The sequence below is a fragment of the Phaseolus vulgaris genome, chromosome 8 (genome assembly GCF_051622355.1).
Source record: "Phaseolus vulgaris cultivar YP4 chromosome 8, ASM5162235v1, whole genome shotgun sequence".
NCBI classification, from domain to species: domain Eukaryota; kingdom Viridiplantae; phylum Streptophyta; class Magnoliopsida; order Fabales; family Fabaceae; genus Phaseolus; species Phaseolus vulgaris.
The window spans coordinates 13,540,045-13,557,021 of NC_143505.1; the positions used below are offsets into that span (position 1 = coordinate 13,540,045).

A 16,977-nucleotide genomic window follows, 5' to 3' on the forward strand; every position below is an offset into this window, starting at 1 on the left:
ACTCTCATTAGGATAGTTACATTGTGGTGGTGTAATTATTTTTTATCGGTAACCATAATATTTATTAAAAAATTACTTACTAAGAAATGTTATATACTAAAATTGTTTTTATATCAACATAATTAATATAAAATTTATTAAACATTTACAATTCAATAATGATTATATATTTTAAATTTTTATTATTATTTTATCATTAGTAATTGTTATAAAAAATATTCACTTATTGGTACAATGTTGACAACTCTAATATAAGAGTTTACAATGTCAATAGTGCACTTGAATAGACTTAAAATGCACTATGAATAAGTAACAATAATCCAAGGAATTACCTAGGATTCGGTTCCTATATAACTACGTAGGAAATTATTTTATAAGTAATTGCATATAAAAAACATTAATAAGTAATTATATATTGGTATTGTCCTTAGATAATTACATATGAATATGAACATGGTACGTAGTTATTTAAATACGAATATTATCGATGATAATTACAAATAGAAGTTATTTACGGATATAACCTTATGAAATTACTTAGGAATTTCTAACATCGGTAAGTAGTAGTTACCTATGAGGGATTGACCTATAAATTTTTGGTCTTAAGATATATAACTAAATTTTATCTACTTGTTTTTTTTTATCAGCAATAACGATTCAATAAATGCAAACCACTTTAGGGGTGGTTCAACCCTTATACAAAGAGAGCAAAAACCAACAACTAGCTAAGCCTAACAAACTAATCAAACCAAAATGCTAACCGAACTAGAAGCCTAAGAACCGCTTCAAGCGACCAAACTCATATATACCAAAGGGTTCAAACACTAACCGGAAAAGGAAAACGGAGCAGAACATGATTTTGTAGAAATCCAAGATCAAACCTTTACTTGCATCAAAGCACACACTTCAAACGCATCAGCCACACAACCCTGTTGAAAATGATATTGTTCCTGTGAATCCAGATTTCCCCCACCACCCCTACCAAGATAGTTCTCCACACGTTAGTAACCGTCTCAGAAGACACGCTCATCCTGAACTGAACGAAGTTTAACAAGGGATTTCTGTGAGATACAAACGACACTCCCAGCCACTTGAAGAACAGACTCCAAACCCGGCAAGAAAAATGCAATCGAAAAACAAATGGCTGTAAGACTCTTCCTCCTTCCCACACAAGCAACACAAAGAACTTTCCACCACCACCCCACGCCTAACTAAATTTGCCCTAGTAGCGTTCTTATTCTCCAGCACCCTCCAAGCAGTGAGCAAAGCAGAAGGAACGACTTCAGAACTCCAAAGCTTACTGAAAACCGTAGAGCAATCCACCTCCCTGTCCCTTCTAACAAGGGAATAAGCAGAGCTAACTGTAAACATCTGGAGACTCTCAACCTTCCAAACCCACCTATTCGTCTCACCCAAAATCATCCTAGCCTCGAATAAAGCCCGACTCAACTGATCAGTCACCGAGTTCTCCCAGTCGAAGAGAGGTCTACGCCATACTAGATGCCAAACCCATTCGCCATCAGACCAAGACCCCAACTCAGCCACTTTTGCATCTTTGTTAGAGCACAAAGAGTACAATCTTGGATATACTTTCTTCAACGCCTCACAGCCAAGCCAACTATCCTCCCAAAAAAAATCTCCTTTCCATCACCAACTTTCCACTTGACACCATCTTCAAAGCTTCCACCCCACCCTTCTGAATCCCACACTTCTTTTAGATCTTTCCACCACATAAAACTCCTACAGCTTTTTCCATCCTCTCTCAAACTTCTCTATCCACCACATTTAGAAACAAGGATCTCCTTCCAAAGACCACCCTTATCCGAACCCAACCTCCAAATCCACTTACCCAATAGCGCCAGATTAAAAAGCTTTATATCAATGATGCCCAAACCTCCTGATTCACGAGGCAAACAAACCTTTTTCCAAGAGGCCCAAGCGATCTTCCTTCCTTCAACGCCTCATCCCCAAAAAAAATTCCTTTGAATCCTTACCAACTTATCTGCCACCCCTGAAGGCATTTTAGATAATGACATGAAAAATATAGGGATAGCAGAAAGTACCGACTTGATCAAACAAATCCTCCATGCCAACGACAAACACTTACCTTTCCACCTGCTTAGCCGGACATGAACTTTCTCTATCACCCCTTTCCAAAAGTCAATACGCTTATGGCTCCCGTTAACAGGCAAACCCAAGTAGACGAAAGGAGAAGCCATCACATCACAGTTAAGGATGGTTGCGAAGCTACGAAGCGAAAGTTGACTCAATCCCAAACCGCCAATTCTGCTCTTCGAGAAATTAACCCTAAGCCCATAGGAAAGCTCGAAGCATTGCAATATCGCCTTAATATTGAAAATACTTTTGGTATTAGCCTTACAAAAAAACAGAGTATCGTCTGCGTACTGTAACATACTAACCCTCACTTTATCCCTACCCACCTCCAAACTGTCAATCAAGTTCTTTTCTTCAGCCATCCTTGACACCCCGGCCAGTCCCTCTGCCACAATAAGAAAAAGAAACGGAGCTAGAGGATCCCCTTGACGAAGACCCTTCATAGGAAAAAAAATCCTTTGTAGGGCTACCGTTCACCAACAATGAAATAGACGTTGATTCTAGGCATCCCTTTATCCAGTGGATCCACCTATCACAAAAACCCAACCTCCAAAGCATATAATAAATAAAGTCCCAACTAACCGAATCGTATGCATTCTCATAGTCAACTTTGAAGAAAACACAACTCTTTCTCTTTCTTTTATACTCATCAAAGACCTCATTAGCTATTAGCACACTGTCCATCAATCCCCTTCCTTCAAGAAAAGTCGATTGTCTAACGTCGATAACTTTACTAATCACCTTCTTCAAGCGAAGAGAAAGCGCTTTAGAAATGATCTTATACAGGCAACCAACTAAAGAGATAGGCCTAAATTCACCAAGCTGCTGAGGATTTTCAACTTTTGGAATTAAACAAAGAAACGAAGCGTTTGAACCTCTGGGCCAATGACCGTTTAGCGCAAAATCCTTCACTGCCTCCATCACATCTTTTTTAATAACCTCCCAACAGAATTTTAAAAAACCAAAGTTGAACCCATCAGGACCAGGACTCTTTGAGTTGTCACAACTCCAAACCGCTGCCTTAATCTCATCTTCAGAAAACTCACCAGTTAGCAAAACGTTGTCAGAATCTGAAATAGCGCTAAACCTAACATTATCAAGACGAACCTGACAATCGTTATTCCTGGCGAACCTTACATCAAAGAAATCTCGAACCTTGTCCTTGATCACGTCCTTATCCTCACACCAATTACCGTTAACAAAGATCCCATGCAACTGATTTCTCGCCTTCTCCATTTGACAGACGAATGAAAAAACTTTGTATTAAGATCCCCTTGTTTTACCCATCTTTGCCTTGCTTTCTGAAACATGATTGCTTCCTGTTTAAATTTTACTTTACTAAATTCAGCAAGGAGAGCCTTTCTTTCTTCCCTTTCAGACTCTGCTAATCCAAGCCCATCATCAGGTGCGTCTAGAACCTCAATCCTCTTTTGTGCTTCCTTACTAGCAAGATTCACATCACCGAAAACTTCTTTATTCCAAACCTTTAGATCTGCCTTTAGCTTTTTCAATTTTTCTTTGAAAATATAAATCCCACCTCCTACTACCTCATAAGAAGACCAACTCAAGCTCACAAACTCCTTAAACCTTCTGTCTCTTTGCCACACATCCAAACATGTTAAAGGTTTCGGACCCTAGTCCACGGTCACCTCTTTAAGAATAACTGCACAATGATCAGAAATTGATCTACTTAACACGAACTGCTGGAAATTAGGCCAAACATCCAGCCATTCCTTTGAGACCAACACCTTGTCGATTCTGCTCTTTACCAGACCGTTGGGCTTATACCAAGTAAACTTTCTACCTACCAGCGAAATGTCAACCAATTCAGAACTCTCAATAAAATCGTTAAAGCCTTTTATTTCTCTAGAGTAATCTGATGTCGACATCAAACTCTTCCTTTCCTCTTGTAGCCTAATCGAGTTGAAGTCTCCAATAATACACCAAGCTTTTGAGAGTTGATTCAGTCTGATGGTGTTTATTTCTTTCCACACCTCCTTCTTTTCCCGCAAAGAACCAGAATCATACACATTCACTATAGTTACAACAACCCCTTTACCAAGCTTCCAAAGACCTTCAACCACGAAAAAATTCCTTCCATTTGTCACTCTAGACATCTGGAACGACTTATTATTCCACATCGTTAGGACCCCTCCTGCGCGGTTAACAACTTTATTCTCGACCCAATCAACTTCAATTGTTCCCCAAAGAAGACAAACCTTCTCCCTACTGATACCTGAACTCTTTGTCTCTTGCAAACACACCATATACACTTGTTTCACTACAAAAACACGTGTATGTTGTGGCGGTTATAATATGGCGGTTATTAAAAACCGCCACAATTAGCTGTATAATACGACAGCTTTGTAGAAGCCATAATGTTCCTTCGAAATGTGGCATTTAGAACCGCCATAATTAGCTTCCAAAATAAAATTTCTCCCGCTTTTCGTTCCCTCCATGAGCTTCATCTTTCACAAAGTTTTTTTTTTTATTTTCCCCTCTTTTTCTTCAAAAATATACCTCTTTCACTCTTGGAAAGGTACCTCTTTCACTCTTCATATTCTTCATTCACTCAACCTCTAAACCCTTACTCTCACCCTCATCTTCTTTCAATCTTCACATTCTCATTCACTGAACCTCTAAACCCTCACTCTGACCCTCACCGTAATCTTCCCTTCTCAGCCCCATTTCGAAAACCCTTGCCCTCACTCTCACTGCAATCGTTCCCTTCCTAATTGTATTTTGTAAACCCTCACTCACCTCCCCATTTCGTATTCCCCTTCTCTCACCGCAATCGTTCCCTTCTCTATCGATTTAGGGTTTTCAATCGCATTCGTTCTCCCCGCAGTCGTTCTCATCGGAAACGTTCGCGCAGAGGCAATGCTGCCGAGGGAGGTGCCAAGAATAAAACGATGAGTGAGCAAAACCCTGCCACTCGCAGGGTCATACGGTCTCTGTTCCTCAAACTCAAGACTCTCATCAACGGTACATAACGTTACCAGTCACTCTTCAATTTATTTACAATGCTAAATTCAATTTTTATCCCTAATTAGCTAACCCTAAACAAACCTAGTAGAGAAAAGAGATTATTTATTGAACACGGAGTTCGACAACTTCGACACCATTTTGGACCAATGTAGGTAGTTGTACTTGTTCCTTTGCTTTTGTTCTTGTTCTCGTTCTCGTTGTTATAATCTTAAGTTCTCCGTTGGACATCTGATTTAACTTTCTAGTGATTGGTCTGGTTGGATGGAATTTTGCAGTTGAGAAGCCCAGAGAGCAGGTTGCAGATGCAGAGGCATTGTTGGATCTGACACGCACTCTGTTAGGTCTTAGGCGAACGAGGGTTTCACCCTTTCTCAATTTGTTTCCTCTTTGCTCATACGCCATGGCCAAGGCCAAGACTCAACCGATTAGCAGAAACTTGGCGATCGTCCCCTCGAAGAGGCTGCGAAACAAGATCGCAGGTTTCTCCCCACATCTCATGAAACGGATCCAGAAGGGTTCGCGACATCTCGCTCAAGCTGTAGGAGGAGGAGTGGGAGCAACTCATGGACTTCGTCCCCGACATCTCCGCCATCAACACCGACCACATCGAGGTGGACAAGGAAACCATGGATATGTTCCACTCTCTCGTACTCAACTAAATCAGCGACATCACCCAGGTTGACCCTGTCCCTATCCAACAAAACTTCCCCTTCACCAGGAGGTACTGATCCATCTGTCATCACAAAACCTCGGAATTTCACTTTCACTTTTTCTTTTCATTCATGCCTTTTAGTTTATCATGTTGCTGCTAAATAACTAAGACGATACATGTAAAAGGCTATCTGGCTATGCAGCTCTTTTCAGAACATTATCTACATTCTTGCTTTAACTAAATTTTACGAGCTCTCTCCTGGAAACATAAAATTAGAATCAATATCTCGCTAATTATTAGTGTTGGCTACATTTAGCAAAACTAAAATGCTAAGCTTCTCTATAATTTGAGATTGTTTCAGGCCAGAAGATGGGAAAACATTGAAACCTATTTGCCTGCTACAACTTTGTCGCATTTGAGTGATTATATATGATTGATTTGACATTTCTTGGCTGAAGAACTACTATAATTTTGGGTTTGATCACTTTAACATGTCATGGAGAAAGATGGGCATATGGGGTCTTGTTAACTGTCTATTGGGGAATGCGGGTCCATTTGGTTCAGGAGATTGGGTCCTCCCTGATCTTACAATTCAAGGCTCTACAAGAGTCAATTACCCCATGCTTTTCATAAAAGTTTTGCAGATGAGTCAGTGGTGTATCCTCCAGATGTTCCTCCCCTTTATAAGGGATATAGGTTGGATGCCGCCTAGGGTGATTGCAAAGGGAGCTATGAGGAGCGGTCAGCGGAGTGGAGTGGGCAGAGACGGTGGAGTGTAGAATGACTTGGACTTTGTAACATTCTTCTTTGCGAACTTCTCGCATGATCTGGGTGAAAGGGATATGGTCAATGTTTTTCAAAAATGGGCAAGAGTGAAGGAGGTCTTTATCTCACGAAAGCTCAACAAATGGGGAAGGAGGTTTGGTTTTGTGAGTTTCTATGATGTGAAAAGCGTGGTGCATCTTGAGAGAGAGCTTGACCAGATCTACATTGGAAATCGGAAGCTTCATGTGAATATTCCGAAGTATAGGAGGTACCAGGAGGGTGCAGGAAGGGATGAATGGAGGGTGCTGGAAGGGAAGACTGGAGGGGGGGGGGAAAGGAGGAAAGGTCCTCAAAGGTAACAACAGAGCACCTGGGGAAGATAAGGAGTAAAGAGAAGTGGGTTGAGAAGAATAGGAGTAGATCTTTTGTTGAGGTTGTAGTAGGAGAACCTAAAAAGGTGTGGAAGGGGTCGTGGTTTAGGACCCAACAAAATGCTCCTCCGTGGCTGGCCAAGAGCTTTGTGGGGAAACTAGGAGGTGCTGTGGATTTTGAGAAGCTGGAAGAGGAAATAGTAAAAGGGGGTATGTTGATGGTAAAGGTGAGAAATTTAGGTGATGACTTGGCCTTAGTGTCCCCAGCAGAAGGGGTGGTTATGGAGGATATCGTAAAGTCAAATGCAGGATGGTTTAACAACATCTTTTCCAGTATAAAGCCCTGGTCGGAAGGAAGAGAAGCAAACCATAGAGTGGTGTGGGTAAGGTGTTATGGGGTGCCTTTACAATGCTGGAGTAAGGACTCTTTCACTAAGGTAATAGGAGAGTTGTATAAGACAGCATCGCTGGTGTTGGTCGATGCTTTAACGTTATCATGGGACGTTGTGGAATATGCCAGAATGAAGGTTCGTCTTGGGAACGATGGTAGTGCTAACATGACAAGGAAAGTGATGATAAATAAGTTGCTGTGTAATATCCTCATGGAAGAGGAGTTCGCTGGTGTCGATGGAGGGGGACACCGTGCTTATCAATGGTGTGATGGCTCATCTGATAGTGTGTCATCTTCGGAAACGTATGTTGAAGAATCGTTTTTCTCTGGGAAGAGTGGTTTGGAGAAGGCTAGGGTGTTAGATGGTGAGGAGGGCCGAGTGAAGGGGAAAACGGTGGAGGATCGGAGGCGGGAGGAGGAGATCAGAACATGCAAAAGTCAACATACCCATTTGGGGAACCTGTCATGAAAAGTAGGGACAGCCAAAGGAAAGGTGGGTACTTAGTAACGAAAGAAGGATGGATGGGATGTAGTGAACAAAAAGGCTCTAACCCTGTCATTCTCTCGGCTCTAGTACGAGAAAAGGCTAGTTGTAGTAACCTTGCCTTGTCAGATGGCTAGAGCAGTTGTAGATGTTGAGTACTCCAACAACTTTAAAGAAGTGCCTGGGTTATCTAATTGGGCCAGCGACCCGATGGCCCAACTCGGTAAAAGGGGGCTATGTGGCCCAGTCCAGGTGGATGAAGGAACTGATAAGCATGTGGGCCAAGCTACCCCCCATCTGTTGGTGTTAGGGGTGCAAAAGGTGATGTAATCCAAGAGCGACTTGAGTGTTGCGAAGGTCTGAAGCTCAGTGGAAGCTATGCTAGTAGAAAGGCTCCGCTCCCAAACCGATGTGAAGGAAGCAAGTTACAAAGTGGAATAGTTAAGTCAGTGGACTGGGTGGGTCGTTCTGCTGGTGTGCGAAGAGGAAGTGTCGATGATGGAGAGGTAGGGGTATTGCTGCTAGGATCGGGCTTGTTTCCCCAGCTTGGTAGGGATGCGGTAATCTTAAAGAGCAGATCAAACTCCCCTCCTCTTAGACGCAAGAAGAAATGTTTGATGGAATTAGGAGATTCATGCCCCTTGCCGAGACGTTCCGCACGACTGCGATCCAGAATACCTTCGACAGGGCCACAGAAGAGCGTCAAGGGAGGATTGCCCTCTGCCTCAATCTCTGACATAGATATTGATGTGTGCAATTCCCGACTACGAGCAAATGCTAATCCGGCGGAACCAGCTGCTCTGTGGGCCATTGGGAAGCAAATTGGGATTTTCTGTCGGGAGGAAGAGGAGGAAGTAGTAAAGGAATATGGGAGTATGGAAGGACGTGATGAAAAGGTTGCTACGGGGCAGAAGATTGGAGGAAGGTATGTACCATTATGATTATCCTGAGTCTGAATATAAGAGGGGTAAGGGGAGTACCAAATCTAGATACTTGCGTCATATCATAGGGAGAGAAGGGGTGGAGTTTGTGTGTTTGCAAGAGACAAAATCTAAGGAGGTAACACAACAAAAATGTTGTTCTTTGTGGGGGAGTAATAGAATTGGTTGGCTCCATCATGAAGGTGCCAATGGAGGAGGGTGTCTTTTGTCCATCTGGTATGAGGATGCTTTTAGCTACAAGAGTCACGTTATGAGAAAAGGCTTCATAGTTGTTACCGGCAATTACCGTAAACTTAACCTTAGATGTGCAATTGTCAATGTCTATGCGGCTTGTAATATGTGCGATAAGAAGATGCTGTGGGAGGAGTTGTCAAGTGTAAAACGGGCCAGTCAAGTTAAAGTGTGGTGTATTTGTGGCGACTTTAACGCTATCAGAAACCGAAGTGAAAGGAAAGGAATAAGGGAAAGGGCGGATCAAGCAAGGGAGATTGAAGGTTTTAATGGGTTCATTGATACAAACGTTCTGTGGGAACTGCCGTTAGTAGGTAAGAAATTTACCTGGTTCAAAGCAAATGGATCTGCCAAAAGTAGACTAGATAGAGTACTAGTCTCAGAAGACTGGCTGGATAAGTGGCCAATGTGCAAACAATATGTGCAAAATAGGGAAGTTTCAGATCACTGTGCTATTGTGGTTAAGTCTATGGTTAAGGATTGGGGGCCCAAACCCTTCCGGTCCATTGATGCGTGGTTGTTGGAAAGGGGGTTCCATCAAATGATTAAGGACAAGTGGGGTTCCTATGATGTTCAGGGTGGAGTGTTCCAAAAGATTAAGCTGAAGCTGAAGTGCCTTAAGGAAGATCTTAAAGTATGAAATCGGGATGTGTTTGGGAATCTATACTTAGGGGGTTCGAGCTGGCTTCAGGTCTGAAGATCAATTTCCACAAGTCAAAATTAGCAGGTATAAATGTGCTTACAAGTAATATGGATTGTTATACGAAGACCCTAAACTGTGAACAGATGAGTGTACCCTTTAGCTATCTGGGTCTTGAAGTGGGGGGTAACCCGAGGAAGGAAAAGTTCTGGGAGCCTGTTTTGAACAAGCTAAAATCCAGGCTTAGTGTGTGGAAAGGAAGATTCCTATCGATGGCAGGTAGATTATGCTTAATAAAATCTGTCTTGTCTGCTATACCACTGTATTATTTGTCCCTTTTTAAAGCACTGGAGGTGGTTTGTAAGAGTATTATTAGAATCCAAAGGAGATTCCTATAGGGATGGGGTAAGGAGAAGAGGTCGATCCCGTGGATTAGTTGGAAGGATTTGTGCAAAAAGCGTGAGGAAGGTGGGCTGGGTATTAGAGACATTCGCAAATTCAATTCTGCGTTGTTGGCCAAGTGGAAATGGCGGTGTATTTCTGATGAGAAAGGGAGGTGGAAGGAGGTATTGGATTCGAAGTATGGTTTGGAAAACAATAGAGAGCAGATACAGGTGAAATATCAGTCATGGTGGTGGAGAGACCTAATGAAAACTTGTAAGGAGGGAGGAGGTGATGGTTGGTTCCAAGGTCAGGTAGGGTGGATACTTGCGGGGGGGGGGGGGGGGGGGGGGGGGGAGATAAAGTCAGATTCTGGGAGGATGTGTGGGTTGGAAGCTCAAATTTAAAAACCCTTTTTTCCGAGATTGTACTCTCTTTCTCTGAATCAAGGCCAAAGGGTGGAGGAGGTAGGGGGTGGGAAGGTTCGGTGTGGAAATGGGCCTTAACATGGAGAAGAGAAAGGTTTGAGTGGGAAATGAAGCTAGAAACTGAACTTGGTCATCAAATTTCCAATGCCCATGTTACCAGAGATGCGTATGATGTTCGGGTTTGGAAAAGTGGAGAGTTTGGGTGTTACACAGTAAGGTCGGCTTATGAGTGCTTAGTGGAGTTGGGAAGTGGCTCTCAAGTAGAGGTGTTCAAGCTCTTATGGAAGGTTAAGGCGTTTCCTAATGTGTTGATCACTGCATGGAGGGTGCTATGGGGTAGAATTCCGACAAGATTAGCCTTGAGCCGGAGAGGAGTTCAGATGAATAGTTCTGAATGTGTTATGTGTGGAACTGTGGATGAGTCAAACCAACACCTCTTTATAGAATGCAAACATGCGTGGCGTGTATGGTCATTGTGTTTCAAATGGATTGGAATTCTGTGCGCTCAACATAATGACATTAAGGCCCACTTTGAGAGTTTTAACCTATGCCAGGCATATCACAAGCAAAATCTAATTTGGAAAGGGGTGTGGGCAGCCATAGTGCGGTGTTTGTGGGACCATAGAAATTCTGTTATGTTTCAACAAGGTGTTGTGGACGAGGAAGAAGTGTTACAAAAGGCTCAGATCAAGTCATGGTTATGGTTGAAGCATAAAGGCAATAACTTCTCATATTCTCTTACAGATTGGGTGTTGAACCCTATCATCTGTCTTACAAGTTATAAGTAGTAATTTAGTATCCAGTTGTGAGAGGGGAGATGAAAGGTTCTGCAGGTTTGAGGGTGCAGTAGGAGGTAGTCCTGTGATGTGGTTACAGGTGCAGAAGGTTGTAAGGAGTGCTAGGTGGTTCTGGTGGAACAGGGTGGAGGTAGCAGGGCCGTCTAGGAAGTCTGGTGGAGGAACACTAACGGCATAGGCTATGGTGGAAGGAGACCAAATGGTTTTGGCAAAGCTAGGAATGATGAGGGGGACCTAAGGTGTGTGCTGGTACTGGCTGGAGAAACAAGAGATAGTCAGGTACTCAAAGTGGAAGTAGTGTGTGGAGGATTCATCTGGAAGGAGCCAAGTTGCTGATATAGATAGCTGGGCTAAGGCACATAGGACGTTGATTTGTGCTCTGTACAAGTGTACGGTCTGTTATAACATGGTGGTGGATTTCTTATGCCAAGGGAGGATGTGGAATGTGGTGAGAGTATAGGTGAAATCTAAAGAGCAAAGGGAGTGGATGGAGATGCCGAAGTGGCTTATGTGTTATAGAATGTTCTGCTGGTGTACTATGCAGGGGACTGTTGGATGATGCTGATTCCAAAGCTTCACAGGTACGGTATAGTAGTGGGAGTTGCTGATATCTGTGGCCACTGGCTATCATCACGAGGGAGGAAGGACCAGGGGCGTGCTTATGAATGAGTGAATGGTTGAAGGAGCTTGAGTCTGTTACATTTTTGGAGGGTGCTGTTATGAAATGAAGAATAAGTGGTCATGATGATGTGGTTCTAAATGATAGAGAATCAAATGTGAATGGTGCTGACAAATTGGTGGAGCCATATCGCGGAGGAGCTGCTGACCAAAAGCACAGATGGCTAATACTAAAGCAGCTTCCTTCATTTATTTTATTTTCAGTCTCATCCACTTGTTGTAGAAGTAGCTGGTTTTTGAAGATAGAATATGTATATCTTCAGTGTGTTGGTGTAAAAGGGTTGGGATACCCCTTTTGTATCCCTTTTAATTAAATTATATTCTTTGCTGATAAAAAAAAAGGGAATATAGGTTGGTTTTTAAATGCAATAGATAAACTATTTTTTGCTTCCTTTGACAAGTACAGTTTCAAACACATTAGTGGGGTCATTAACTATTTATTTTATCATTATTTTCTGTCAATTTAACTCTAGAGTGGGATGTTTCCTTGTGTTTATTTGAAAATAAATGTTTAATAGTATCCAACCGTGCATTACACAAAAATTATACAAAAAGTCAAGATGGATTTCAAGTGGGAAAAAGTGATTTCAACCTCAAAGTGATATGCTTTGTAGTTTATGAATGTCTTCTTCTTCTTTCCCCTTCTAATATATAACTTATTAACATTTTTTTTTGTAATAATACAATGATAGTAACATCTAAAAACATCAATAATATTTTAAAGAGTAATTAAGTTGTTGTTTAACTAATATTGATGATCAATAAAAAACTTATAAGATTCCTTGAAAAATATTTTAGAAAAATTATTTTACTAATATGTTACTTTTTCTTGTGCAGGGATGTGGACTGGCAAGACAATGATGGAGCACTAAACACAATATCCATGACTCATCTTCTCCTGCCAATTGAACACCCCAACTGCTTGGTTGAAAAGGAATCAGATTGCAAACCTTTATTTCCTGGCATCTGGTCCGTAAAACTAGCACCCTATATACTTTTTTCCCATAATAATTCATAACATAGTCAACCCTGTAGCCTTTGGCTTAGCTTTGCATTATTTTCTTATATCTAAAGCTATATATGGTCTACTAAATTGGTTCCCAGGATATCAGTATAGTGTAATGACATCTTTTTATAAGTTGCATCAAAAACATCTTTAATAGGAATATTTTATGAATAAAAATATTATTTTATTGTGGGTCTCAAGTATATGAGTTCTTTAAAATTAAAGAGAATGCATACATGTGAGACTCGCATTAAAATAACAACTTTTGTAAGTGTATTCCATTGAAGATGCTACTAAACCATCTAATTTCTAATATGATATTTTGGAAATTCTTAATACGGGCGCATGAAATTTGTCCACGAAATTAAGCACTTTTTGTTTTTGTTCTGAGAAGATGTTTTGTATTGATAAATTTATGGTATTTTGATGAAACAGGTACTACAAATATGTGGAGGTGATCACATACTATTCATTATTAATAGGGAGAGAAGGAGCCGTTTGACATAATTTATGACAAATTAAGATTGGAAGTTTACTTCAAATATAAACAATTTATATTTTGACAATGTAATTTACTTGTTTGGATTAGTTTGATTATCAACTTTGTTTTCTCTAAATAAAATCATTTTTCATTATTATATTTATCCATTTTAATTATATTATGAAGTTATATTATGAAATTAGTTTATGTTATAACTTAATTATATTATGAAACATGTGAAATTTAATTATGATATTAAATTAATTAATATTATAAAATCAAATTATAAAATAGAATTAAATAAATTATTAAAAATGTTAAAAATAAAATTAAAGTTTAATTATAATATGAAATTAAATAATATTATGAAATCAAATTATAAAATAGAATTAAATAAATTATTATATATATTAAAAATAAAATTAAATATTTAATACAGTTATAAAGTGTATTATAAATGTTATACTCTATTGCATTAAGTGGCGGTTAAAACTGCCACTATTGTTAGAATTGGTTTACACAATTTTAAAATTACGACATTTATAACTTACGCCAATTACACATTTAAAATTGTCACTTTATACAATGTATAATATGGCGTCTGCTACAACGGTTCTTAATTGACCGCCATATTAAACTTTGTAACGGCAAGAATTCTGGCAGTACACACCACAGACGTATAAGACGGCGGTTAAAAGTGTCAGTTTTTACAAAAATAACCCCACATTATACACGGTTTTTTTAGTGTTTTCTTATTAATCAAATCCCTTAAATAATTTTTTTTAAGGTACCTCTTAACCCTCTTATATTCAAGTTAATTATCTTCATGAGCAAACTTACTCCTCGACTTACTCCTCTCTCTCCGCTCAACTTTCTCTTAGATCAGTACCCCAATTAGATAAAGACAGTAAACTATTTAAAATCGCACCTTCACGTCCGGGGAATAAGAATCCAACTTCTTTTCCCACACACCAAACGTTGGAAACCTCATTCTTATCTGAATTCACCCAGAATAATTTATTACAATTCTCTATTGCGCTGTCTGAAGTGAAAAGATAATCAGCCGTAGCTTCCGGTAGATGAACCAGAAGAAGCTGATCTACCCGCACGTCCACCAAACCGCTCTCATCAAGAAAACTTTCCGCAAAGTCAAGCCTGCCCTCCACCATTCCCGCCCCTAACCTTGGAGCAAGATCCAAGGATCGGTTACCAGAGAGTGTCCCCATAATATTAGATAATTCCTTCAACTTCACCACTTTATCCCAAGGACTGCTGCCCCTGAAAACCTTCGTTCCTACAATCGACTTTATAGGACTTTTCGTCCCCTTTCCTTCCCACACTAGCGGAACTCCAAAGAGAGACTCCTCCTGTAAGATAGGCGCACCCTGAACTCGAGGGCTAACACCAACCCAACCTGGTGGACAACTCGCCAAACGAACTCTCGCTACACTTCCAACCTCACCCGTCTCCGACACCGCCTCGGTGTTCGAAGCCGCTCCTACCCGAGGGGATGACACCCCGCATTCCTCACTTTCAGAAACTAGAGCCGCCATCCTCCGAACTTTGTTCCCTCCTACGAACTGCTCAAGCCCGAGAGGTTTGCTGCCACCTTCTCCAAAATCAACCAGCTGGACCCCCATTTCTTCTTTCGAAAATTCGTTATCCGTGGTGAGGTGGTCATCAACACCTTCAACTACCCTCCTTGCGCCTGAGTGCTCCAACCTGACCATGAAAGAGCCAGATCCTAAAGAGTCACCAACCCAGCTCTGAACACCCACATGTCCCAGGCCATTCTGATCAAGAACCGAACCCTTACCATCTTCCAGACAAGTGACACCTAGTGGATGTTCATCGTTCTCAACACCTGCCGCTCCGAACCCACCGTCAACGGAACTTTCAATCCCATTAGAGGGTTTTTCACGTGCATTTTTTTTTTCATATTTACGTAAATGGGGAAAGGCAGAAAAAATTACAGAAATTGACAATTCTTGGTCAAAATGGACAATTCTTGGTCAAAGTTGTCAATGGTGTAGGCAACATCAATTAAATTTGTTAATCTATCTACTTTTTATTTTTTAATTAAAGTTTCTAATTCGGTTGACAACTTCAGTTTAAATAAAATTGGATACTGGATTGACAATTTCACTCAATTGAAATTGTCAATTCTGTTGACAAGTTCAGTTGATTTTTATTTTAAAAGAAATGACAATTAATGTTTTTGAAAATAAAAATATATAGTTAAAATTTTTATTTTAATTATAATGTCAAAATTTTATTTTATTTTATTTAAGAAAATGGTATATAAAGTTGAAGAATTAAAATTAATTTTTTTACAATAATTTTAAATAAATTGGGTTAAAAATGAGTTGTGTGATAAATTAAAAATATTTACTATTTTTTAAATATTGTTAAAGTTAAAAATACACTTATAAAAATGTGATATGATTTATGTATAAACTTTTAGATTAAATAATATATGAAAGTATAAATTATATAATATGTAAAAAGTAATAATATACATGTATTTATGTAAAATAAATGTATTAAAAAATAAATGAAATTATTGAATAGAAGTCATTAAAAGAATATGATATTAAAATATTTGCAACCTCTACCATGACCCCATCTGCCTACAATCCAATGTCATCCATGTAGTATTATCGACCAACAAGACCACCATGCATCACATCTTCACATAGATGACAACTTTTCCTACCTCTTTATTTTATAATAATGTATGAATTGTACTTATTTATCATTTTATAAATATTCTTTAAACGTTACCCTATTTATTTATAATTATATCAACTATAAACGTTACTTCACGAACATAATTTCAATTTTTTAAAAACAACAAAAGTATTTTTAATTTTAACATTATCTAAAAAATACTAAATATTTTATATTTATTACACAACCTATTTTTAATCCAACTTAATTTTGGGTAACTTTGTTTCTTGTGAAAACAAAAATTTAGTTTTTATTTTTTTTAGTTTTAATAGTTTTAATTAAAAAATTTATTATTATATAAAATTTTTAATATAAAAAAAAGAATTATTTAAAACAAATGAACTGAATTTGCCAACAGAATCAAAAACTTCAATGGAGTGAAATTGGCAATCCATTATTCAATTTTATTTAAACTGAAGTTGCCAACCCAGTTAGAAACTTTAATTAAAAAATAAAAAGCAGACGGATTAACAAATTTAATTGATTTTGCCTACACTATTGGCAACTTTGACCAAGAATTGCCCATTCCGATAATTTTTGCTGTTTTTGCCCATTTACATAAATATGAAAAAAAATGCACCATTCCGGTGAAAAAAAAAGCTAGAAATAAGTGGGCCTTAAGTGGCCCATGGTAAATTAAGTCAGCCTCTACCTATTCCCTTGGCTGTTTCAGCTTCTAAGTACTCCATGTGACAACTTTAACCAAGAATTGTCCATTTCTGTAATTTTTTCTGCTTTTGTCCATTTACGTAAATATGAAAAAAATGCACCATTTTGGTGAAAAACCCCTTATTTGCATTCCTACCAAACCTGGAGACTTTGTTCCTCCTATACTTAGGTAGATTCACTTGAAGTTTCCAAGTAGCGATCCAAATTGCATCCAATTCTGTCCAGGGAG

At 39.3% G+C, this 16,977-nt stretch overlaps 1 protein-coding gene and 1 long non-coding RNA gene across 2 annotated transcripts; one reads left to right on the plus strand and one right to left on the minus strand.

Annotated features, from left to right (window-relative positions):
- Positions 1 to 1,047: 1,047 nt before the first annotated feature.
- LOC150025439 (uncharacterized) lies at positions 1,048 to 4,256 on the minus strand. Its single transcript, XM_090294028.1, has 6 exons — positions 3,885 to 4,256; positions 3,450 to 3,749; positions 2,698 to 3,342; positions 2,421 to 2,552; positions 2,108 to 2,345; positions 1,048 to 1,553 (listed from the first exon to the last, which is right to left on the minus strand). Exons 1-6 carry the CDS (start codon positions 4,254 to 4,256, stop codon positions 1,048 to 1,050), a joined length of 2,193 nt encoding a protein of 730 aa, XP_090150154.1.
- A 1,948-nt stretch (positions 4,257 to 6,204) lies between these two features.
- Positions 6,205 to 12,298, plus strand: LOC150025440 (uncharacterized). The gene is made up of 2 exons (XR_016514968.1): positions 6,205 to 6,451; positions 12,214 to 12,298. It is a non-coding gene; the product is annotated as an uncharacterized LOC150025440 (long non-coding RNA).
- The last annotated feature ends 4,679 nt before the right edge of the window (positions 12,299 to 16,977 follow it).

Bases quoted from the DNA above. Each gene is read 5' to 3' on its own strand.
- LOC150025439 (XM_090294028.1), bottom strand. From the start codon at position 4,256: ATGTGGAATAATAAGTCGTTCCAGATGTCTAGAGTGACAAATGGAAGG. The intron at 2,346-2,420 runs GTTAGTATGTTA...TTCAATATTAAG, and splicing joins TGGGTAGGGATAAAGTGAGG to GCGATATTGCAATGCTTCGA. The intron at 1,554-2,107 runs GTAAGTGTTTGT...GCTCTAACAAAG, and splicing joins CCGGCTAAGCAGGTGGAAAG to ATGCAAAAGTGGCTGAGTTG.